This window comes from Capricornis sumatraensis, chromosome 16 (genome assembly GCF_032405125.1).
Source record: "Capricornis sumatraensis isolate serow.1 chromosome 16, serow.2, whole genome shotgun sequence".
Classification (NCBI taxonomy): domain Eukaryota; kingdom Metazoa; phylum Chordata; class Mammalia; order Artiodactyla; family Bovidae; genus Capricornis; species Capricornis sumatraensis.
Genome location: NC_091084.1, coordinates 44,615,462 through 44,642,091, shown reverse-complemented (window position 1 = coordinate 44,642,091; position 26,630 = coordinate 44,615,462). Strand labels below are relative to the sequence as shown.

The 26,630-nt window shown below is 38.5% G+C and overlaps 1 protein-coding gene across 3 annotated transcripts in view; it reads right to left on the bottom strand.

The window, feature by feature from the left end:
* The window catches only part of SBF2 (SET binding factor 2), a 499,999-nt gene that overhangs the window by 127,994 nt on the left and 345,375 nt on the right, over positions 1 to 26,630 (bottom strand). For all 3 annotated transcript variants that reach the window (XM_068989002.1, XM_068989003.1, XM_068989004.1), the window contains one exon: positions 2,712 to 2,780. In XM_068989002.1, coding sequence (XP_068845103.1) covers positions 2,712 to 2,780 — 69 coding nt within the window. The remainder of the gene's footprint in view (positions 1 to 2,711; positions 2,781 to 26,630) is intronic.

Here is a 26,630-nt window from a genome sequence, read left to right as displayed (position 1 = left end):
TGTTTCTGTATTCTTTAAAATCCTCTGTACTTTTTAGTAGTTAATCCCCTATTACTACTTAACAACTCCTTACATTAAAATTTTCCTGCTCATATTACTGTTATGGTTTCTGGCTCCTGACTGGACCTTGAGTAATTCATGCCCAAATTAAACCAAAACAAACCAAGTAAAATCAAGCCAAGCCAACAATAAAGAATTAAATCTATAAACTCACCATAGAATGTAAGTCTGTATTATTAAGTTTGATAACACAGAGAAAAGCATGGCACGCATCCCTGCTTGTTAACTAACTGCATTAAACACATGCATGAAACAAACAAACAAAAAACACAGTGTAATGCTTTTGCACTGTGTAAACTAAGCTAAGCTAGAACTATATTTCCCAGAACCCTCCTTGCCCCATGAGTCCAGGTTAGGGTTAACGACAGAGAAATGTGTCTAAGATTTGGAAGGCAAAAATGAAGCAGTGCCCACTACACTCTGAAGGTCAGTGCTGTATCTCATACACTTTTATAACTAATCTGCTGGATCATCTTAATGTGTGGGAAGAACCAGGCTCACATTTCTTCCAGTTCCTATTGGATCTCTTCCATTAGCTACTCCCAATGTAGCCTGATGGCCAACAACATGGCTTCTTTTTCAGGTCACCTCCTTCCCTGAGGTTAGAGGACATGAGAGACATACACAGATTTTACTTTGCCCTTGTTCTTCCCTCTGTCATGCCCAGCATTTCTTCCTGACTGCTGCCCTGATGACCTACAGTGACATCAGGCCAACAGGTAGACCCTAATTTGAAGCTTTCCATAAACTTCTTCTCCAGCTTCTATAACAATATAAAAGCTGGTCCCTACAATAGATTCCTTACTTCCTATCACTCATGGTGTTTTTGCTTGATGATCAAACCCTCGCTAACACACACTGTAATAATAATAATCCAGCTTAAGGTTAATAATCCAGCTTAAAAAAAGTCTTCAGTAGTTTGGATTTCTTAAGCAATTGAGTTTCTACTGCCGGTTCTTATTTTCCCTACAATTCTTACTTTTTAAATGTAGATATTATATAGAAATAAATATCTGAGATGTTAAAGTGGGAAAATTTTAAAATGCTGTTTTCTTTAACAAATGCCCATGTGAGGGCCCACATGAAGGCTAGTTAGAAGAAAGTTTTCTGGTTACTCTGGGATATGGAGACAAATTTCCTTGGTGGTTTAAGACACAGGAGAGCCTGACCTATTTTTGTAACATTGTTCTTCATGTTAGGAGAGGAATAAGATGAAGAACCACTAAGCAGAGTTCAGAGAAGAATGGTATGTATGCAGTTAAGAAAAACTAGAGTGGGCCTGGAGACCAGTTAAGGGAAAACCAAAAGATAATGCCCAAGCTCCAGCTAGTTGTCATTAGTTTCTAAAGCCAAATTCATTTGATTAAAATTTTTGAGATTTGTCCCTGTTTCCTGAGGATGCTCAGTATGACCTGCCAGATCTCAGAAGTGTGAGTCTCATAAATTTCATTTTCTGTTTTTGAAGAGGATGGGAAGGTAAGGAGGAAGAAAAAGGAATATGCAGTGACTTTACAGCAGAGAAAGGGCTCTTGATTATGGAGAATGTTTGGGTTAAGACTTTTAACTCAGAGACTGTGGACAAACCATTTGAAGTAAAGTTTTTTAAAAATTGGTCTTATCAAGACATCTTAAAAAAAAAAAGAGAAATATTTATTGAGCACATACTAAGTGCAGGAAGAGGACTAGACCTCATCAGTCAGAAATGGTGGATGAAACAAAAAGGCAGAACAAAAAGAGCAAGAGAATCTGCCAGCATCTAAGGGCATGGATCATTTTTATGAATCACCTAAAGCACTTTATCTGACGCCTAGTTAGTTCTCCACTAAAACAGATCCGGGAATATCTGATAATCTCTCTTGACTCAGAGTCCATGAAACAGGGAGTAGCTTAAGCTAGAATTCCTTCCACAACACCTGTCTGAAGTCCTGGGCTTCCTGAGGCTAACTGCACATAGCTGGCTGCCACAGGTTTCTTGTTTCCTACTGTATATTTCAATGGACGTAATCAATGTGCTCTTCAGAGTGTGGCTATGTAACTCCTTACAAGTCTTCACAGGAAAAGAGAGAATAAGAGTTTGCTGCATTGTTTGCCATAAGAATCAATCTCTTTGAAAGGCATGACAGGAGAACCACAATATGTGATAGCTTTAAGAAAAGCACTGAACACTCCAGAAAATTTTAAGAAGGTTCACAGAAGTTGCCAGTGGAGTTTATCTCTAATTTCTGCCTTACATTTATTTATCTAGCATGTTCATTCGTTCATTCACTCATTCAGCAGAAACTTATTAACATTGGGATATAGCAATGAATAAGACAGACAATATATAATATATATAATAATATCCCACCAAATTTGTTTTCTTTGGTGGCAGAGAGCAGTCAAATATAAACTAAACAATACATAATTTCAGGTTATTAGGTTGCTCTAAAGAACAATGAAGTAGGGATAGAGTGGTGGGGTTATATCTTAGGAGATAATTTAACATGTATTTCATTTTTTACACATAGTATGCAACAAGTGTTATAATAAATATAACCACAGATGTGTCTTAGATATAGTCATGAGATGGGACTGATGTAGTTCCATGTTAAATCAAGCTGAATACATTTATATAAATCAAAATAACTTATATATAGACCATTAAAACTTACCCTATAGAAAGCACTAGTCAGAGGGAGTAATGCTGCAGCAATGTTATATTCTTCTAAACTGGAACAATCCTGAAAGAAAACAAAGAGAAATGAGCATTATTAGGGCATTTATCAGAAATCACAATTATACGGAAACAAAAATCTATGATACATTATTTACTGTACTAAGGGGTCTTTATTTTATTCTAAATTGTCATTAAGACTTACCAAGATAATTGTGAAAAAAGAGCTGGAAAAAAATACTGTCCTAAAGCACATTCTTTTGATGTAAAAATACATTTGAGAAAGATATTTTCATACACTATTGGTGAGTAGCTACTTTTACTTTCCCGTTTATGTTCACAGCTGTGCAATTTGTCCAAAAAATTTTGGAGGGGGTTTAAATATATTCAGTTATTGCATTTCACTGAACCAAAGATATACCTTTTCCCTCCACATTTTAACTTCTCTAAGACTGGGATGTATGTTATAATTGAAATAGTGTATTTTTTCTTAGTGTTACCTATGAAGAGTTTGCATGTAAAATTTTGTTATGGATCAGGCAAGAAATATCAATAATGCCAAAACCCTATGGGTGAAATGTTGGGGAATGGGAAAGTCAGGGAATCTCGGCGGGAATGTAAAATGGTTCAGCTGCTAGGAAAATGGAGAGAGAGGAATGAGGAGAAGCAGCTAAAGACAGAAACCTGGGGAAGATATATGCTTATATAGAAGGAATAAAGGAAAATCAAGATGGGAAAGAAATTAGAAGAAAGCAATACTACAGATGTCAGGCTTCCCAGGTGGTACTAGTGGTAAAGAATCTACCTGCCAATGCAGGAGACGCAAGAGACACAGGTTTGATCCTTGGGTCAGGAAGATCCCCTGGAGTAGGAAATGGCACCCCACTCCAGTATTCTTGCCTGGAAAATTCCATGGGCAAAGGAGTCAGGCGGGCTAGAGTGATGGGGCCACAAAGGGTCAGTCGCGACTGAGCACAATACTATAGATGTCAGGAGATGAAATGACCAATGGTGTTGAAGGCTTCATGAAATTCAGTAAAATGAAGATTGAGAAAAAGCCAAGAAACTTGTGAATCAAAGAGGTTACTGGTGACATGATGAGGGTCTAAGTGAGTAGAGTAAAACAAAGGCCCCCAGTGTAAATGCTCATAGCTGTAAAGGGGAGGAAGCTGAGGAAGAGTTATGACATCCAAATGGGTGGCTGAATGAATCTTGGTAGTACTGAGCCAGATGAATACTTACATTCTATGTAACCCTTTGATTCTGTAAGAATTAGAAGGGACCCACGCACACCAAGGAGGAAAATCCAAGGGAGAGAGAGTTGAAAAAGAAAGGTCACTGGTAGAACAAGGTCTCTGAGATATGGCTACTAATAAATGTGGCTCCCATTTCTAAGGGGGAAACATCTCATTTCCATAAAAAGCAAACAAACAGAATTTATATTAACCATCAGGATCCATGAATACACCAGCAAAGATAACATATTAGGAGAGAGCAGCTTGGTTTTACAAGGAAGACTCAGGTTTATCTAAGAAGTTTCTATGAGGGCAGTGGGCAGTGTCCTTACTATTGTGCAAACACTAGTTGTTTTTTTTTTTTTAAACTGGAGGATAATTACTTTACAATATGGTGATGGTTTCTGCCATGCATCAACATGAGCCACAGGCAAGCACACGTTCCCTTCCTCTTAAACCTCCTTCCCAGCTCCCTTCTTATCCCACCCCTCTAGGTTGTCACAGCTTTGGGTTTCCTGCATCATACAGCAAATTCCCACTGGCTCTCTATTTTACATATGGTAATGTATATGTTTCAATACTACTCTCTCAGGTCATCCCACTATCTTCCTCACCCACAGTGACTGAAAGTCTATTCTTTATGTCTGTCTCCTTTGCTGCCCTGCAAATAAGAAGGAAGTCATTACTTTGGAATCACATTTATGTTTTTATTTTAAAATAAAGGCAGGCTGGGAAAACTGGATATCCAAATGAAAAAATGAAATGACTTCTGTCTTATACCATACACAAAAATCAACTCAAACTGGATTAAAGACTTGAATACAAGACCTGAAGCAATAAAACTTCTAGGAGAAAACACAGGTGGTAAGTTCCTGGACATTATTCTTAGCAATCATGTTTTAGACGTGACACTTAAAGCAAAGGCAACAGAAGCAAATATAAACAAATGATTGGGAACACGTGTACACCCGGGGCAGAGTCATGTTGATGTATGGCAAAACCAATACAGTATTGTAAAGTAAAACAAATAAAAATAAAATAAAATAAACAAATGGGGCTACATCGAACTAAAAAGTTTCTGCACATCAGAGAAAACCATCAACAAAATGAAAAGGCAACCTATGCAACAGGGGAAAATATTTGCAAACCATAAATCCAATAAAGGGTTCCTAGCCAAAATATTCAAGGACCTCATACAACTCAAGAGCAAAAAAGACCAAATAACTCAATTAAAAAACAGGCAAAGTAACTGAACATTTTTTTCAAAGACATAGACATGGCCAACAGGTATATGAAAAGGTACTCCATATTGTTAATAATCAGAGAAATGCAAATGAAAACCACAGTGAGCTGTAACTTCATTATTAGAATGGCTATTATGCAGAGTACATCATGAGAAACGCTGGGCTGGAGGAAGCACAAGCTGGAATCAAGATTGCTGGGAGAAATATCAATAACCTCAGATATGCAGATAACACCACCCTTATGGCAGAAAGTGAAGAAGAACTAAAGAGCCTCTTGATGAAAGTGAAAGAGGAGAGTGAAAAAGTTGGCCTAAAGCTTAACATTCAGAAAACGAAGATCATGGCATCTGGTCCCATCACTTCATGGCAAAGAGATGGGGAAACAATGGAGACAGTGGCTGACTTTATTTTTCTGGGCTCTAAAATCATTGCAGATGGTGACTGCAGCCATGAAATTAAAAGACGCTTACTGCTTGGAAAGAAAGTTACGACCAACCTAGACAGCATATTAAAAAGCAGAGACATTGTTAACAAAGCTCTGCTAGTCAAGGGTATGGTTTTTCCAGTGGTCATGTATGGATGTGACAGTTGGACTATAAAGAAAGCTGAGTGCCAAAGAAATGATGTTTTTGAAATGTGGTGCTGGAGAAGACTCTTGAGAGTCCCTTGGACCGCAAGGAGATCCAACCATCCATCCTAAAGGAGATCAGTCCTAGGTGTTCTTTGGTAGGACTGATTTTGAAGCTGAAACTCCAATATTTTGGCCACCTGCTGCGAAGAACTGACTCATTTGAAGAGACCCTGATGCTGGGAAACATTGAGGGCAGGAGGAGAAGTGGACGACAGAGGATGAGATGGTTGGATGGCATCACTGACTCGATGGACATGTGTTTGGGTGGACTCTGGGACTTGGTGATGGACAGGGAGGCCTGGCGTGCTATGGTTCATGGGGTCACAAAGAGTTGGACACGACTGAGCGACTGAACTGAATTACCAAAAAGACAAGAAAAGATTGCTGAGGAGGATGTAGAGAAAAGGGAATCCTTGCACACTGTTGGCAGGAAAGTAAACTAGTACAGTCGCTATGGAAAACAACTGGAGGTTCCTTAAGTAACTAAAAATAAAACTATCATATGATCCAAGAATCCCACTTCTGGGTATATATACAATGCAAAGAAAACCATCATCTTACAGAGAATTCTGTACTCCCATGTTCATTGCAGAATTATTCACAACACCCAAGGTGTGGAAGCAACCTAAGTATCCATCAAAGAATGAATGTGTAAAGAAAATATAGTTTATATATGCAATATTGTTCAGCCTTATAAAGAAAAAAAATCCTGCCACTTGGAACAACATGGATGAACGTAGAGGGTATTATGGTTAAGTGAAATAAACCAGGCAAAGAAAGACAAATACTGCATGGTATCACTTAAAGGTGTAGTCTTAAAAAAAAAAAGTAGAACTAAGAAAGAGTAGAATGGTGGTTGCCAGGGGCTGGGGTATGGGAGAAATGGGAAGATGCTGGTAAAAGAGTACATATAAGATGAATAAGGTTTGAGAATCTAATGTATAACATAGTGACTATAGTTGATAATACTGTTATATAGTTAAAATTTGCTAAGAAAGTAGAATTTAAGTATTCTCACCCTCCCCAGAAAGGTAAATCTGCAAGGTGATGGATGTGTTGATTAATTCGATTGTGGGAGTCCTTTTACAATGTATGGTATTTTAAATCATCATCATGGTGTACACTCTAAATACGTTACAAATTTATTTGCTGATTATACTTCAGTAAAACTGGAAAAAATACAAAGGCCATATAGGAAAACACCACATCCTTTTCCTGTTCTGTCATCTCCATGGATTTTGTAATCCCCGAATACAGCAAAAAGTGTGAATCATCTTTTTTTCTTCCTAACTTATTCCTCATTCTCTTGCTTAGGACACTGTTATGTGCAAGAATGTCATCCCCTGTGTCCTAGCACATCTGAGTTTCTTTAACAGAAATGCCTTGCATGTTTCTGAAGACTGTCATGAGGCCCAAGGCAATAAAGTTCAACAGACTTGAGCTGTAATCTTCTTCTAAGGAAATGATTGGGATGCCAAGATGCCTTTTGACTTTGATTTCACAGCAGGGCTTCATTTGTAATGATGCTGTCCAAACTTTAAATGACAACAGCTGTGATATGAAGTCCCACACAGTCATTTATACAAATTTCCCACAAATTAAAAAAAATTAAACAATGAGGAATTTCAATCCATGACCAATTAGCAGGGAACAGGCAATCATAAAACATTTAGAAGCTATTTATTATCTTACAAAATGTTTACACATTGTAGTGCATGTCTCAAACCTGAGCGCCAGTCAAATGCTGATTGCAAAATATAAATATAAAATTCTTTGTAAATCACGTTAGAGACATTCTAAGTTAATTAGATTGAAAAATGGAAAAATTTTGAAACAAGAAGTACAATCATTGACATAGCAATAGCATTTCGGCATAGTGCAGTTATCTGTTGGGGAATCAGTTCGTAAATACACATCCTGAAGTCCCCTGTGTTTTGGCCACATAATAGCAAAGTAGTTATAGGCATACCAGGCAATTTATAAGCTTGCAAGGACTTGAATGCCTATACATGTTTTATTTTGAACTTTGCTATGTGGTTTACCTTTAATTTTCCTCCTACAATTGAAGAGTGACCCTTGCAATCTTAATTTCTCATTACCCTCAATTATTTCATATTTGGATTTGCATACTTTTGGAACTGTTATAACCAGCATTCCTGTTTTCATAAAACTTTGGAATCTCTCAAAAATGATATATGTAAACATTAAAAGAAAAAAATAAGGCCAAAAGGCATGATGTCTTACAAAATTTGTTTTGAGTTTGGATTAGACATAGCTCAGAAAAAAATTTTTTTTTGAGTTGTCCAAAACACTGAGAACATTTGTATCTTCTACACAGAGACAAAAATTAAAACTACGAAAGCCAAAAATACCTCTGTATATCATATTACTCTCCTGCTCAAAAATGTCAGCTATGTTCTGACCATTACAGGATAATGAGCAAAGTCTTTTGCTAACCTTGTAAGACCTCTGTGGTGTGGACCAATCTCCACACTTAACCAACCATATGGCCCTCCAGTCATAAGCCACGGCTCTAGTCAGTCTGCTTTTTTATTTTATCATCTATTCCACATCACAACTCAACAGACATGAATTTGAGCAAACTCTGGGAGATTGTGGAGAGCAGAGGAGTCCACGGGGCCATAAAGAGTTGGACATGTCTTAATGACTGAACAACAACAAACAATTCCACATTATAACTACTCGTATCACATCTAATGCCTCTAGAATACCACCCATGCTTTGCTTCATCACTTACACTCCTCCTCGTTGGTTACCTCCACATGAATGCCCTCAGGTTTGTCCACCCTTTCCAGGTACACGGTGTGCTTGCATGCTAAGTTGCTTCAGTTGTGTCTGACTCTTTGGACCCTATGGACTGTAGCCCACCAGGCTGTCTGTGGGACTCTCCAGGCAAGAATACTGAAGTGGGTTGCCGTGCCCTCCTCCAGGGGATCTTCCCAACCTAGGAATTGAACCTGGGTCTCCTGCGTCTCCTGCATTGGCAAGCAGGTTCTTTACTACTAGCACCACCTAGGAAGCCCTCTAAGTACAAAATAAGCAGTGTTTCAGCCTCAGCTTATATTTTAATGCTCAATCAGCTAATAAAACCACTGAGAATGTATCACAATTTTGAACACTATGGTTATTTAATATGTACCATCAGTCCTACTGAGACAGAAGATGAATGCTAGACTTGACAAATAATATCAAGTCTTAAGTTTCTGAGTGAACGGTGCAAGTCTGCTTCAGTTTTATATGTCTGGAAACTAGGACAGTGCACCTGACATATAGTAATAATAGCTAACATTTATTAAGTGCTTACTAAGTATTAATAGCAAACATTTTCAGTTTGGACACACAGAAATTATTTCATTTAATTTTTACAACATCTCTAGGAGGTAGACACTAGAATTGGGTCCATTTTGTTTAGGAAGGAACTAGTTTCTAGAGGTTAAATAATTGCACAAACAACAGAGGAAGAATTCAAACCCAGCAGTCTCACTCCAATGTTTATGCTTTAAAGCTCTATGTCCTGTTGCCTCTCAAATGCAATAAAGTATAGAACTGAATATGAAAATGGCATCTGTGAAACACATAATTCAGGCAAAAGAAGAAAATTTCCACTAATTATAATCTCCTCAAAAGAGGTTGAAACTATATTACAACTGTGAAAACCAACTGAAAATTTAAAATGTGATTGCTAAAATTAAAATGCAAAGGAAGTGCTGGAAGTTAATTTTTACCCCCATAGTATCCATTTATTTTATCTTTGTCTGATAATTTCTTTTAAAATTAAGAAATACAGAGAATCAAGCCAAAGCTTCTAAAATATGCCTAATAGGAGTGCTGGAAGTAGAGGACAAAGCAGGAAGAAGTAAAAGAAATAATAAAAAGAATTTAGCCTTCACATGCTAAGAGTTCAGGAAGCATCAAACAGGAAAAATGAAAAAAAGTATTTGGTAGAATGAATAAAATGTGGTATACTGATACAAAAGAATACTACATAAAAGTGAAAATAAATTATGGTTATATCCAACATCATGGATTAATCTCCCAGACAAAATTTTGATCCAAAGAATCAAGGCAAAAGGAATAATCACCACCATTTCATCATCATCATCAAATTAGTCACTACTGAAACACACATCCAATTTAACACTGCTGTACTTTTTTTTTTTCACTTTTTATTTTGTATTGAGGTATAACCAAAGGACAGGGAAGCCTGGGGTGCTAGAGTCCAGGGGGTTGCAGAGTCCAAGCACAATTTAGCAATTGAAAAATAATAGCTAATTAACAAACAATGGTGTGTTAATTTCAGGTGAATAGCAAAGGGATTCAGCCTTTCAAATATCTGTGTCCATTCTCTGAAATACACTTTCATATTAACATTGGCCTCTACCTCTATTCACCCCATCAAACACAGCAATGTAAACATGTAAACAGTATAGGATTTCATAAAGTCTACCAAAGCAATGTCAAAGAATTGCTTCTATCAAATCATACTGACAAAGGAAAATCTAACAAAATTAGATCAAGTGAAAAAAAGATCACTGGTTAGGATGATTTTATGCTAAGTGTTTTAAAAGAATAAGATTTGCTGTCAGAGGATTAAGAGAGTCCCTTAAGAACAATTGTGAAGGCTTTAAATATTTTTTCAAAAAGGATCATCTTTGGGACAGTGCTGTAAAAGCCAAACATAAAGTAAGTCATGATGCAATTTTGTTGGAAAATAATTTTAAATACTTTTACCTCCCCCAAGGAAAGTGAGATTCCTACTTTGGTTCTAAAAGTATCAGCACATGATAAAAATAACCTAAATATTTGTTAAAATAGAATTTTACATTTCTTCTTTTAAATATAATATATCAAATGCTTCCCCCACTATTTGGTATGAAACTTTAGTTACTATTTTAAATGGGTTTACTGGTGGTAACAGTGAAAATTAGTTCCAGTCTTAATGATTCAATGGATACAGGAGTGATGGTCTCTGTCATAGCTCTATTTAATTCTCCAGTCTTCTGTCTGCAGAAACCACACAGATACAAGAGTATAAAAGCAGACTACAACAAATCCAACCATGAGGAAGCTCCCACGGCAGTTATATAATAAAGACACGTTGTCTTTGCTGCTGCAGATTATGGTGGCAGGAATGCTGCATGAAGCCAATGATTTGGTGAATAAATTCTATCTCTATCACAGAGGAGGATCTGAAAGAGTCTGTATTTACATGGTAATTAAGTATTTACAATTTTGCCTCAGGGATATATTAATTAAATTCCCCTCCCATCCAAATTTAGCTGGAAGAAACTTGGACATTGAATGTCACCTAGAACATTATGCTGATCTACCACACTGATGACACCATGCTAATCAGCCTGGATGAGCTAGAAGTGGCCACCACGCTGGAAATCTTGGTGAGACAAGCTCTGCAGAAAATGGGAGATAAACATTATAAAGGGTCTGGCCTGCTGGGACATCTCATTCAAAGAAAAAGGACAATTTGTTGCATCTTGTATCTCTCATCATAAGGAAATGAGGAAGGAAGCACAAATTCTGGTAGGCCCCTTATGGCTATGATGAAAGCATATTTCACGTCTAGGACTCCTATATAGGCTCACACCAGGTGACACAGAAAGCCGCCAGCTCTGAACAGAACTCTGAACCAGGACCCAGAACAAGAAAGGGCTCTGTGGCAGATCCAAGAATTAAGAAGCCCTGTTTACTACCACAGTCAGTGACCCACTTAGAGAATTTGCACTTTCCATTGCTATAACTTTGAGCTGCACAAAGTTACAGATTCTATTCCCCAAAGGAGGGACAAATTTTACTAGGGAACAAAACAAGAATCTTATTAATCTGTAAACTACAGCTGTTGCCAAGGAACTGGCAGACAAGAGGAGCCATCATCTTGGCAAGAAAAACCCCAAAAAACTGAACCTGAATGCCAGGGAGGTAGGGTTAATGTCATACAGTGGGAGCAAGGAGGAATGCCTGGCACCCAGGTTAAGTCCTTGGGTGCCTCTTGGTACTTCCTTGCTAAATTCTGATGGAAAATGAACCCATGCAACAACTCTGGGCTGAGAAAGACGGGTGACCAGAGGCTAAGACCCCTCCAGGATGACGGTTTGAGTCATAAGAAGAGAGGTTAGTATCATTTGCATTCCTACCATCAGCTACATCTGCAGGGGCTAATGTTTTCCCCACTTACCCTCTTCTCAGTTTCCCCCAGCAAGAAAGGCACACTAGAATTCTGGAGGAACTGCTTCTGAATACTGTTGCAGAAGTGGAGGTGAGCAGCACAAGGAATGAACATGACAATGCCTTATCCAAATACCCCTTCAAGGAAGGACTTGTTGCTGCCATGACTCGGCAATGCTGTCAACAGCCCTTCCTGAAGCAGTAAATATTCAATGACTGATCAAGGTTTGTGTCCATACCCAGCTATTCTCACATAATGTGGGACAACTCCAGCCCCAGAGCTCTGTGTGGGTTAGAATGAGACTAACCTTGAGCCCACAATGTTGCCTGACTTCTCCTTTTGCCCATTTTGCCCATTTCTATTTTCTTCCCTTCCCTCCTACAGCTGTTAATCCAAAGATCACTCTCTAACAAACATCCTTTGAACTAAACTCTGCCTCAGAATCTGTTTCCAACCTGAAACAATTTCCTAATAAAACAGAAGTACACACATTGTTTTCTGGGGAACCCAGGCTAAGACAGATATGTAGCTTGAAAAGATCTACTGGCTATAGGATAATGCTGCTGAAGCGCCAACACTTTGGCCACCTGATGTGAAGAGCTGACTCATTAGAAAAGACCCTGATGCTGGGAAAGATTGAAGGCAGGAGGAGAAGGAGACAACAGAGGACCAGATGGTTGGATGGCATCACTGACTAAAAGGACATGAGTTTGAGCAGGCTCTGGGAGATGGTGAAGGAAAGGGAGGCCTGGCATGTTGCAGTCCATGGTGTCATAAAGAGTTGGACATAACTGAGCGGCTGAACAACAACCAGCTAAGAGAGATCTGTAGTTTGAAAAGATCACTACTGGCTATAGGATGATGAATGCATTTAGGCCAGAACAAAAATGGATGGGGGAAGAATGTTTAGACGAATATTACAGCAGTCTAGGAGGGATGATGGTAGCTTTGATAGGGGCATCATAGGTGGAGGGAGAGGGAAGAGGATTGTGTCAAAAGGTTCCTATGGGGTGAAAATCAGTATGACTTGGTGTTGAAGAAGATGGCATTAAGGAAGACTCTTAGGTTTCAGTTTGCATAGCTGGATCAGTTGTGGTGCCATTTGCCAAGACTGGGAATGGTGAAAGGGAATCAGGTTTGAGCGTTGAGGGGTAAAGGAAATTCATCATCATGAGCTTAGTTTGTAAAGCTGACCATCTCTGACACATGAAAATGAGATATCAGGCACCCAGCTGGACATAAAGATGTAGAGCTCAGAACAAAGGTCTGGGTAGAAAATAAACTTCTAAGAGTCATCAACATATAGGTGGTAGATTAAGTTGTACATGTGAAAAAGATCATTCTTGAAGTAAGTATAGAATGAGACAAAAAAAAAAAAAAAGAATATGAAGCTTTAAAAATTAAAGGCCAAGTGGAGAAGGATGAGCTTTAAAAGATGGAGAAAGAATGGCCAGAAAGGTACAAGGATATGTAGAAAATGTTTCTTCATGGAGCTAAGGAAAGAGAGTGCTTCAAAAAGAAATTCTAGTTGATAACCTGCTTCCTCTATCTTCAAAGCAAGGAAAAGCTAGTGGATGCAGCCATGAAGAGATAACATTAATAATTTATATAGTTTACAGTTTCAAGGTAGCTACTATGACACATTTTTTGTTTGTTTTCCTATACTCCCACCCCTCCAAAGACCATACTTTAAATTCCTGTGACAAAAAAAAGGAAAGGAATTATAAATCTGTCTGATTTAGAACTAATAAATAAGTAAAACCTATAGAAAAGCCTTTTACATGAGAAAAGCCTTCATGTATTGATTATATAAGTGAGGTTATAAACGAAAACAAACAGCTCTTTATAGCATTTTATTTTCTTGGCCGTGCTGTGCAGCTTGTGGGATCTTAGCTGCCTGACCAGGGATCAAACACCTTGCATTGAAAGTACGGAGTCTTAACCACTGGACCGCCATGGAACTCACTGTTTTTAGCATTTTAACCCACAGGTTATCATTATGTTGCCTTTGTAACATTAGCAAAAGATAAAATAATCAAATACTTATATAGCCAATTACTGGAAATAGTAATAATTGGAGACAATTTTCCTCATGATGTACATTATAAAAATAATGATAACATATGATTAGAAAAAAAATAGCTCTTAGTTTCAGTAAGAATATTTTGGAATATCTTTGTAAAGAGTTAAAAATGGATACTGGGAAAAACTTTTAAGACTCATAAGCAGCATTATTTGGAGAAGGCAATGGCACCCCACTCTAGTACTCTTGCCTGGCAAATCCCATGGACGGAGGAGCCTGGTGGGCTACAGTCCACGGGGTTGCTTACAGTCGGACACGACTGAGCGATTTCACTTTGACTTTTCACTTTCATGCATTGGAGAAGGAAATGGCAACCCACTCCAGTGTTCTTGCCTGGAGAATCCCAGGGGCGGGGGAGCCTAGCGGGCTGCCGTCTATGGGGTCACACAGAGTCGGACATGACTGAAGCGACTTAGCAGCAGCAGCAGCAGCATTATTTATGAAAATCTTCAAAGTCAAAATCAGATTCCATACAATGAATGAAATATGTAAAAAGTCAGACTCAACCACATCTAACCATCCTTAAAAATAAATAGGCAAGGAATTATCAGTCCTATAGTTACATGTATTTTTCCTGAAGCACTGATAAGGAAACACTCAATGAAATGTAAAGTGTTACATAAGGTCAGGATAGTAGCAAATGAAAGCATTTCTGGGAATCCTAAGAAAACAATGTTTGCAAATTCTGAGTTTATTTCTTAATGACAACAAAAACTAGGCACTGGACAGAAAATCAACCCTCTCTAGATTGGCTTTGGCCTTTTGAACTTCCTACCCCCACTTTCACTGGCAAAGGTCACCACTTTCCACCTCTTACTTGCCAACCAAATGGATTATGTTTAGACATTTAATTTAACCTCTATACCATTTGTTAAGATTAAACACATATTTTATCTTTTTCAAAACACTACTTTCCTTTAAAAAACCCCACACACTTCCATTTCATTATAAAAGATCTAGGAAATGCAGGTTAAGTGGGGAAAAAAACCCCCAAAATATCTTGTGATAAATCCCATGACTGTTATACAACCAATGTAAAATTTTGGTGCCTATATTTTCCAAATCACAAATTGTATATTTATTCATATAAATTAACTTTACTTCTATATAGTCATTTCAAACAATATCATTTAGTGAACATCTGTCATCTCATATAGATGTCAAATTAAAGAAACAAAGTTATATTTTTGTGACAAGAATTCAGGATTTACTCTCTTAACAACTTTCAAATACAACAAACAGCTGTGTCAATTATATTCATCATATTGTACATTACATTCCTAGTACTTATAACTGGGATTTTGTATTTTTTGACTGTCTTCATTCAATTTCCCCTCCTCTGACCTTCCACCGCTGGTAAACACAAATCCATTTGTTCTTGAAGTATAACTGGCCTATAATAGTGTTAGTTCCTGTTACATAACAGCAATTTGATATTTCTATACATTTCCAACTGAACACCAGGATAAGTTACACTATAAAGCCAAAGATTTTATTACATAGTTATTGACTATATTTCCCACACTGTACATTTCATACTGTGACTTTTTTGTACCTGGAAGTTTGTACCTCTTAATCTCCCTCATCTGTTTCTTACCCTGTTGTCGTTCAGTTGCTAAGTCATGTTGAACTCTTTTGCAGTCTGCCAGGCTCCTCTGTCCATGGGATTTCCCAGGCAAGAATACTGGAGTGGGCTGCCATTTCCTTCTCCACGGGATCTTTCCAACCCTGGGATCAAAACTGCAGCTCCTTCCACATCTCTGGCATAACAGGCAAATTCTTTACTGCTGAGCCACCGGGGAAGCTCACTTCTGACCGTACCCTTCCCCCATAAATGCACTGTAACTACCCTGCATTTTTCTCACCCCCCAATCCCTACATTTGGGAATCTCTTGTAGCTCAGAGGGTAAAGAATCTGCCTGAATTGCGGGAGATCCGGGTTCGATCCCTGGTTCAGGAAGATCCCCTGGAGAAGAGAATAGCAGGCAACCCACTCCAGTATTCTTGCAGGGAGAATTCCATGGACAGACCATGGGGTTGCAAAGAGTCAGACAGTTGAGCAACTTTCATTGCCCCTGCATTTACTGTTTTTGATTACACGTTTTACATTTTTTTTGTTCTGTGTATCCCTTAAATACTTATCATGGATAGATGATTTTACTGTTTTTGCTTTTAAACTTAATACTATCTTTATATATGGCTTTGCTTTACTACTTTTACTGTATATTTGCCTTTACCAATTAGATTTTTCTTTTTGTAATTTTCATGTTAGTAGTTGTGACCTTTTCTTTTTCGCTTAGAAGTCATCCCTTTAACATTTCTTGTAAAGTTAGTGGTGGTTTTGAACTCTTTTTGAGCTTTTGTTTGTACAACTTTTGATTTCTCCATCAAACCTCAATGAAAGCCTTGTCGGGTAGAATATTTTTGGTTGCAGATTTTCCCCTTTCATCACTTTATATCATGCTATTCCTTTTTGGCCTCAGAGGCCTCAGTAGCTGCCTGAGTGATCCGAGGTGTCTAAGAGCTGGTGTTGGCCTGCTGATGGGTAGGGCCAAGGCCCAGGGGCTCCAGGGGCTGGTGCTTGCTGACTGGTAGGTGGAGGTGGGTCCCAGGGTCTGTAACTGCAGGGCCCTGGGGGATCCCAGGGCTAGTGATGGCAAACTGGTACGTGGGGCCAGGTCCGGGGCTCCCTGGTAGACAGGGTCACATTCCAGGGTGGCTATGGGCTGGGTCCTGGTGCTAATAAGCTACCGAGAAAAAGATTCCAAAATGGCACTCGCCAGCACTAGACTCCATGTGGTAGAACGAGCTCTCAAAATGGTTGCTGCTAGTGTCTTTGTCTTCAAGGCGAGCTCAACTTGCTTCCTGCCTTGCTGGGAGGCTCTCCAAGATCAGCAGGTGGGTCCAACCCAGGCTCCTTTTAAATTACTGCTTTGGCCTTGGGTACTGGAGCATGTGAGATTTCATGTGCACCCTTGAAGAGTCTCTATTTCCCACAGCCCTCTGGCTCTCCAGAAAGTAAGCCTTGCTGGCCTTAATTAAAGTCAAACATTCTGGGGGCTCATCTTCCCAGTGTAGGAGTCCAGGGATGGGGAGCTTGGACCACTCACTCCTTGGGCAGAACCCTGGTAATTGTAATTATCCTCCCATTTGTGGGCTGCCCACCTGGTGGTATGGGTCATGACTGTATTCAGTCTCTCCCTACTACTTGATTTGCTGTGGATCTGTCTTTAAGACTTCAGTTATACAAAATCTTTTCTGTTAGTCTCCCAATCTTTCTCATCAAAAGTTACTCTGTAAATAGCTGTAATTTTGGTGTGCCCACGGGAAGAGGTGAATTCAGAGTCTCCCTACTCTACCACTGTGGGCTGCATTCTTTCTAGTCACTTCATTCTTAATTTCCTACCTTGGCCTCCATGACCCCATTTTTCTCCTCTTATGCCTTTTCTTGTGGATCTTTCATCTCAATGTTTTAGTTTTTATTATTCTGCCCACTCCTTAAATGTCAGTATTCCTAATTTATTTATTTATTTTTTCATCCTTAGATCTCATCTTTTTTACTACCAATTTTCCTTAGGCTGGCTCAACCATTTCTGTGAGATACAGTGCCACTCTATTTCTAGCACAGACAACTGTCCTCAGCTCCAGCAGACTGGGCTCTTTCAATCTGTTGTAAAGACCTCAAATTTAATATATCTTAAACTGAATTATCTCCACCTCTCATACCCATCTTCAAGCCTGATACTCTTCCATATTAACTTGGTAAAAAGGACAAGTATCTATTCAGTCAACTAGCCAGGAACCTTTGTATAACGTCATACCCCACAATCAATCAGATATCAAGATGATGCTTCCAATGTGATCCTGCTTTCATCTATCCATTCAACAAATATCTTCAGTTGAACTAGGTACATTGTGCCGGGGGCTCTGCATTAAACAGTTATACAACCATTGTCCTCTTGAACTTGAATCAATTAATGTTAGTTTTGTCTTCATCACATTTTTATCATTTGTTTCCTCTTCTTCATATTTACTATTCTTGTTTGGGCTTTCACCACAGATATAATTTCTTTACTCCAACCAACTTCTGAGCCTTTGAAGAGTTCTGTACTATAAATCAGACTGGTTCTCTGCTTTCTTCTGTCTTCCTAATTTTACCTTTCTCATGTACATTAAATCATTTAACTCCTGCTATCTCTCTTTTAAAATTTTTGTGCTAATCTTTCTTTACCTGTTTTCTCTGTGGTTGTTGATTTCTGTTTATCTTAAAAAAAATTCTATATTGTCACTTCTAGTTGAGTTTCAGAAGGGAAACGGAAGTAAATGTGTGGAGGTAAGTGACCAGGAGCCCCAAATCAGGTCATTCTAGAGTTTATAATTTCTGGAAGTTTCTTTATGCTACCATTGTTAGAATATTTTAATATATTTTCCTTTACATTTCCTAGCTATGCGATTTTTCAGCAAGAAACTTCAAAACAGCCTCTTCTTCATTAAAAAAATTTTTTACTATTGTCTTACACAGTCATCTAGTCACTGAAGAAATAGGAAATAAAATTTAGTAAGTAGGCCAGTGTATTAGGACAGATAACAACCATGTATAATTCATTAGGCAACACTGTGCAATTATTAGTGACACATACCTTGGGCCTTAAATCTCAAGTAGAAATTAAGTCTAGTTTTTTAATTTTGGAACACTAAAGTCTACCTGTCAAATAACTGGCATGATGGACTATTAGAAAATTCTCTTTCAGGTCTTGACCTACAAGATCTTTTAGAACTAACACCCAAAAAAGATGTCCTCTTCATTATAGGGGACTGGAATGCAAAAGTAGGAAGTCAAGAAACACCTGGAGTAACAGGCAAATTTGGCCTTGGAATACGGAATGAAGCAGGGCAAAGACTAACAGAGTTTTGCCAAGAAAATGCACTGGTCATAGCAAACACCCTCTTCCAACAACACAAGAGAAGACTCTACACATGGACATCACCAGATGGTCAACACCAAAATCAGACTGATTATATTCTTTGCAGCCAAGATGGAGAAGCTCTATACAGTCAACAAAAACAAGACCAGGAGCTGACTGTGGCTCAGATCATGAACTAATTATTGCCAAATTCAGACTTAAATTGAAGAAAGTAGGCAAAACCACTAGACCATTCAGGTATGACCTCAATCAAATCCCTTATGATAATACAGTAGAAGTGAGAAATAGATTTAAGGGTCTAGATCTGATAGATAGAGTGCCTGATGAACTATGGACTGAGGTTCATGACATTGTACAGGAGATAGGGATGAAGACCATCCCCATGGAAAAGAAATGCAAAAAAGCAAAATGGCTGTCTGAGGAGGCCTTACAAATAGCTGTGAAAAGAAGAGAGGTGAAAAGCAAAGGGGAAGAGGAAAGATATAAGCATCTGAATGCAGAGTTCCAAAGAATAGCAAGAAGAGATAAGAAAGCCTTCTTCAGCAATCAATGCAAAGAAATAGAGGAAAACAACAGAATGGGAAAGACTAGGGATCTCTTCAGGAAAATGAGAGATACCAAGGGAACATTTCATGCAAAGATGGGCTCGATAAAGGACAGAAATGGTCTGGACCTAACAGAAGAAGAAGATATTAAGAAGAGGTGGCAAGAACACACGGAAGAACTGTACAAAAAAGATCTTCACGACCCTGATGATCATGATGATGTGATCACTCACCTAGAGCCAGACATCCTGGAATGTGAAGTCGAGTGGGCCTTAGAAAGCATCACTATGAACAAAGCTAGTAGAGGTGATGGAATTCCAGTTGAGCTGTTTCAAATCCTGAAAGATGATGCTGTGAAAGTGCTGCACTCAATATGCCAGCAAGTTTGGAAAACTCAGCAGTGGCCACAGGACTGGAAAAGGTCAGTTGTCATTCCAATTCCAAAGAAAGGCAATGCCAAAGAATGCTCAAACTACCGCACAATTGCACTCATCTCACATGCTAGTAAAGTAATGCTCAAAATTCTCCAAGCCAGGCTTCAGCAATACATGAACCGTGAACTCCCTGATGTTCAAGCTGGTTTTAGAAAAGGCAGAGGAACCAGAGATCAAATTGCCAACATCCACTGGATCATAGAAAAAGCAAGAGAGTTCCAGAAAAACATCTATTTCTGCTTTATAGACTATGCCAAAGCCTTTGACTGTGTGGATCACAAGAAACTGTGGAAAATTCTTCAAGAGATGGGAATACCAGACCACCTAACCTGCCTCTTGAGAAATCTGTATGCAGGTCAGGAAGCAACAGTTAGAACTGGACATGGAACAACAGACTGGTTCCAAAATAGGAAAAGGTATACGTCAAGGCTGTATATTGTCACTCTGCTTATTTAACTTCTATGCAGAGTACATCATGAGAAACGCTGGACTGGAAGAAACACAAGCTGGAATCTAGATTGCCGGGAGAAATATCAATAACCTCAGATATGCAGATGACACCACCCTTATGGCAGAAAGTGAAGAGGAGCTAAAAAGCCTCTTGATGAAAGTGAAAGAGGAGAGTGAAAAAGTTGGCTTAAAGCTCAACATTCAGAAAATGAATATCATGGCATCTGGTCTCATCACTTCATGGGAAATCGACGGGGAAACAGTCGAAACAGTGTCAGACTTTATTTTTTTGGGGCTCCAAAATCACTGCAGATGGTGACTGCAGCCATGAAATTAAAAGACACTTACTCCTTGGAAGAAAAGTTATGACCAACCTAGGTAGCATATTCAAAAGCAGAGACATTACTTTGCCGACTAAGGTCCATCTAGTCAAGGCTATGGTTTTTCCTGTGGTCATGTATGGATGTGAGAGTTGGACTGTGAAGAAGGCTGAGTGCCGAAGAATGGATGCTTTTGAACTGTGGTGTTGGAGAAGACTCTTGAGGGTCCCTTGGACTGCAAGGAGATCCAACCAGTCCATTCTGAAGGAGATCAACCCTGGGATTTCTTTGGAAGGAATGGTGCTAAAGGTGAAGCTCCAGTACTTTGGTCACCTCATGCGAAGAGGTGACTCATTGGAAAAGACTCTGATGCTGGGAGAGATTGGGGGCAGGAGGAGAAGGTAACGACCCAGGATGAGATGGCTGGATGGCATCACGGACTCGACGGACATGGGTCTGAGTGAACTCTGGGATTCGGTGATGGACAGAGAGGCCTGGCGTGCTGCGATTCATGGGGTCGCAAAGAGTCGGACACGACTGAGCAACTGAACTGAACTGAACTGAACTGATGTATCTTTCTTCTACAAAACTTTTGGAATGAACACAAACACACACCCACGCACAGAGCCATGGTATTTTTGAAAGGATGTGAGAGTTAGCCTTGAAACTGAACAATCAATCAAATATTTACTTAATTCCTACTGCTTTCTTGGGGAAAACAAATCACACCAATGGCCAGAATTCTCTGGAAAAAAAAAAATCAGGCTTTTTTCTTTCTGAGTGTATCTTTCCTAAATAACACACAAACATACAATATAGGATTCACTAGCTGAGAAAAGGCAGTAAGGGCTGTAGAAACTGTAAAGGTGCTGGACATGAGAAAAGAAATAGCAAGGTTACTGGAAAAAAGAGAGGAATCCTTGTTGGAGAAGACTCATCAGGAATATATATATATATATTAAAGAAAAGACAGGCACAATTGGGATGTAGAAAGAATATATTCTAAGTTGGGAAACAAGCTTTGGACAAGAGTAGAGGGATAAAGGTACAAGGGGGAAAGGCAAAGGCAGGAAAGGCTCCTGATACAGAAAAAAGCTATCAGTTTTGTGTCATTTATGAGACCCACTATAGACATCTGGGTACTAATATAAGCACATATATAGGTACCTAGTCTGTCTTTCCGAGCATGCACATAAGGGAATTTTGTGATCAGGTGACAGATTAGACTCTTCCATTAGATAAGGTTTTCATTTCTTTATATGTGAAAAAAAGACATCATCTAAGATTTCCTTATGATTTGCCTTTTGCTCCATGAGATTTTAGTGTTGTGTAGGAAAGCTGTCCCTCAAGCACTGCTTTCAAAAGGTTGGCTGGAGAAGGAGGCTGATTTTCTGAAATACTACTGACTGGCTGGTAAAGAGTGAGTTTGGCTGTGGTGCCCAGTTCCTTTATTTCAGAATGACTAGGTGTCAGATCAGTGGTACCCCAGTTAGGGAAGCAGGAAGTGGAGACAGGCCTTATTTTTTAATGTTTTGGTGTTTTGTCAGGTTTCCACATTGCTCCTTTCCTTAATCTTCCCACTCACTGTGCACACTGCCATGCTTCTTTCCTTCTCTTCTTCAACTTGCCTCTCCTCTCTTCTTAGTCTATTTGGCTACAATAGCATTTCAGAAAATGAGTTTCCTGGACCAGCAGTAGTAGTATGACCTGGGACCCTGTTAAACACACAAATATGCAGGCTCTACTTCCAGCCCACTTGAACTAGCAATCTTGGTGTGGGGATCAGCATTCTGTGTATTAACAACCTCTTCAGTTATTCCAATACATGCTAAACTTTGAGAACCACTGGCTTACAATGTATCAGTACTGTCTCTTCTGATTCAACTTTGTACCATTCTAGAAAAATAGGGCTATATCTGACTTTAGATTTAGGTGAAAGTGTAAAGTATTTTGTGTTATTCGATTTATTCTACATTTGCTTAAAGTAACTGCCACCAAATTCTTTAGACTAAAATCTACATGTTGAAAAGAAATAAGTTTGTGTTATTTGGTTTGTACTTACATGTTTTCATTTTTTCAACTAATACACATGATCCCTATGTGACACTGTTTAGAAGGTAGTGGAACCAGCAGACAGGCCTAACAAGAGCTAATGAAAATCAGTGTGTTCAACATGCCACAGGAGAAGCAAGAAAAGCTGTTAGGGAAGCACAGAGGAGAGAGTGATTCCACCACAGCAATCAGAAAGGCTTTATGAATAAGAAGCATCTGAGCTGAACTGAAAGATGAATAAGCTCTTTGGATTAACATCTCTTCTTTCACATCTCTAATTTTTTCCTTTTATATGGCCAGTTAATGGCTACTTTGCATATGGTTTTAGATGTATTGTTTTAAATATATATAAAGGATAAACATGATTATATATATATACATATACATATATATACACACACATATATATATGTATATTCTGCATTGGAAATGAGGCCTAGTGGTTTTAAGAAAAGCATTATGTTTTGCCTCAAGAGAAGTCTTCCAATATTGAGCTACTTTATTTAAGTGAATTTTAAAATTTCCTTTAAATAAATCTAAAGAAATGTCTTTATGGTCACGGACCAAAAACTTTCTATTGTTTAAAGACTATGTGTAACATACTGGAAAATCACAGAACTGAACAACATTAAGACCGTGTGTTTATTCTCAGTATGTCACTATTTGGTCCTGTGATCTTGAGGAAATTACTTCACCTCTCTGGACCTTCATTTCTTCATCTAAAAAAACTGATACTCAATAATCTCTAAGGACCGTTTTTTTGTTTCTTCTTTTTCAAAACCCTTTGAATCCCATTTATAATTTCAATAGGTTCTATTATTAAAATATTAATCAAGAAGGATAATGTCTCTTTTTCTGGCTATCTAGGCAAACATGCTCCACAAATACTTTGGCTACAAGGGTAGATTCTAGAAACTAGTCACATGAAGTTTACAGAACACAATGTTAGGCTCAAAATGTGTTCATAACAGACTGCATTAGGAGAGAGTGTCCTTAAAATTACATTACTTCGTCTCTAACGAGAAGTGTCTCAAGAGGCCACGGCAGGGGTCAAAACCTTGGCTGAATGACTTTCTGATACATTATTGACAGAAAAGTCATTCCTCAAACTGTAAAACCTGCTCTACCCTAATTAAACAACAATATAGACAAGGCCAGAAGTGAATTTCACAGAGAGCCTAAGAGATTTAAACCAAGTGTAAGACTTGCTGAGACTCTCTGAAAATCCAGAATATTTCAGTCCAAATAAATTTGTAGTGCACAGAAAAATAATGGCAACTGTTTACTATGGTTGTGAAATTTTTGAACCTGTCAAAAACCTTAAAGAATGAAAAGTTATATAGAAAGGAGCATGTCTTCTTGACTCTTCTAGCCTGTCATGCTGTGAACTGCAGGAAGAGGGATTGAGCAGTGACCTTCGGAATGAACCACCTTACGGGTCAAGTGTCTGTACCTAATTGATTTTCCTTACTCCTTTAAAAGTGTATTTCTTACTCCTGGCCTCAACGCCTGCTTAAAGTTCAGCCAATTATTGCAGCGAGATTCAAGCTAAGTGAATTTCACTGAAGCATGCAGTGTGAGGCAGATACAGAATTCATCATCTTGACTGTGGTGATGGTTTCAAAAGTCCATACACATGTTAAAAAGTTATCAAGTTGTACTCCTGAAATAGTCCAGTTTACCACATGTTAAAAGTTCAGTTAAAAATGTTACAAAAAAACTCATTAGTGCTTAAGGTGTGTGTGTGCTAAGTCACCTCAGTCATGTCCGACTCTTTGCAATCTTATGGACTGTAGCCCACCAGGCTCCTCTGTCCATGGGATTTTCCCCACAAGAACACTTGAGTGGGTTGCCATGCCTTCCTCTGGGGGATCTTCTCAACCCAGCAATTGAACCCACGACTCCTGCATTGCAGACAGATTCTTTACTGCTGAGCCACTAGGGAAACCCATATATAATTATATGAGGAAGAGTATATGAGAGATGGCCATTTTTACCTGAGAAAGACATGAAAGGTAAAAGTTGAACTGAGGCTTCAATGATATGTTCACCAGAAATGGGGGAAATTGAAGGGCAATGGGCATTACAGTACAAAGCAGCTGAACAAGGTACAAAGGCAAAACACAGTTTGGTCACTGTACTATAAAGAAAGTGGTTGAGTGAAATTTAAACTAGTAAGATGACATGTGGTGATAAATATAAGCCTAGAAAGGAAGGCATGGCTTTGATGCCATTCTAATACATTTTGACTATACTGTGTGGGGTGACTAAAGCTGAAAATTTTATACATATCTGAATTTGCTTAATTCCAAAATACACATCTAAATTTGCTTCCTCTTAAAACCTCACTTAAATTACAATGAAGATATTCTTTTCTCAATGTAATCTCTATTAAAATTCCAATGGCACTTTTCACAGATCAAAACAAAAAAACCCTAAAATTTCTATGGAACCACAAAAGACCCTGAATAGCCAAAGCAATCTCAAGAAAGAAGAAAGCTGGAAGTATCATGCTCCCTGGTTTTCAGGACATCAGAATCAGTTGGAGGTAGGTGTACCATACTGAAAATGAGAGAAACTGAGCTTCCAGAACTCTGGCTGCCAGGTTTTTACATTTCAGGGAGCTGATCAGATTATTTTCTGGAAAGTATGACCAGCTCCCTGCCCCCGTCCAAAAAAAGGGGGAAAAAAAGAAAATTAAAGCTACTGATATTGAGGGTGGCCCTATAAGCAGACAATCAAATATCACCAGACATCTGAACAAAGCTTCTAATATAAAAGACAAAGACCAGAATAAAGAAATAGCCAAAAACTATGGAGAAAGAGAAACCATGCAGCTCTCTCTGCCCTGCCCCTCTCCCATAATGTGGGCCAGTTCTTTCTCTATTCCTGTCTGTGAATACCCTCAGATAGATTCAGAGAAAAAGTTTTTACATTCATGAGACAAACTCAGAATACAAAAAAAAAGTGAATATTCCGAGAATAAAACTGTCTTTGGGTGTGAAAACATAATAGCTGAAATGTAAAATTTAACAGAGGGTTGGAAGATAATCTTGAGGCAATCTGCTACAGGGTAAAGCAAAAGGCAGAGATAGAAAATAGTAGAGAAAATAAAACTAGAGCATTGCTCCACAAAAGACAACATCTAAATAGTATAAAACCCAGAAGAATAAATTGAGAAAATGAAAGAAAGGACATCAAAGAAAATAACTGAAGAAAATTACCCAGAATTTAAGAAAAGGAACATCCAGACTGGAGGGACCTATCAAGTATCCTATTCAACACACTTAAATAGCCCAAAGACATCAAGGGACATCAGGGGACTTCACTGTGAAATTTTAGAAGACTGGGGTCAAAGAGGTAAAATCCTACAACTTTCACAGAGATAAAAACACAAGTTTCATGGGAAGGGTAAAGGAATGGTAGCATGGTCCAATGCATGATATTTACCTACTTAATCCATTTTATAGCAAGGAGAGAAATATTTCAATGCAAAGAAATAGAGGAAAACAATAGAGTAGGAAAGACTAGAGATCTCTTCAAGAAAATTAGAGATACCAAGGGAACATTTCATGCAAAAAGGGGCTCAATAAAGAACAGAAATGGTATGGACCTAACAGAAGCAGAATATTAAGAAATGGTGGCAAGAATACACAGAAGAACTATACAAAAAAGATCTTCACAACCCAGATAGTCATGATGGTGTGATCACTCACCTAGAGCCAGACATCCTGGAATGTGAAATCAAGTGGGCCTTAGGAAGTATCACTATAAACAAAGCTAGTGGAGGTGATGG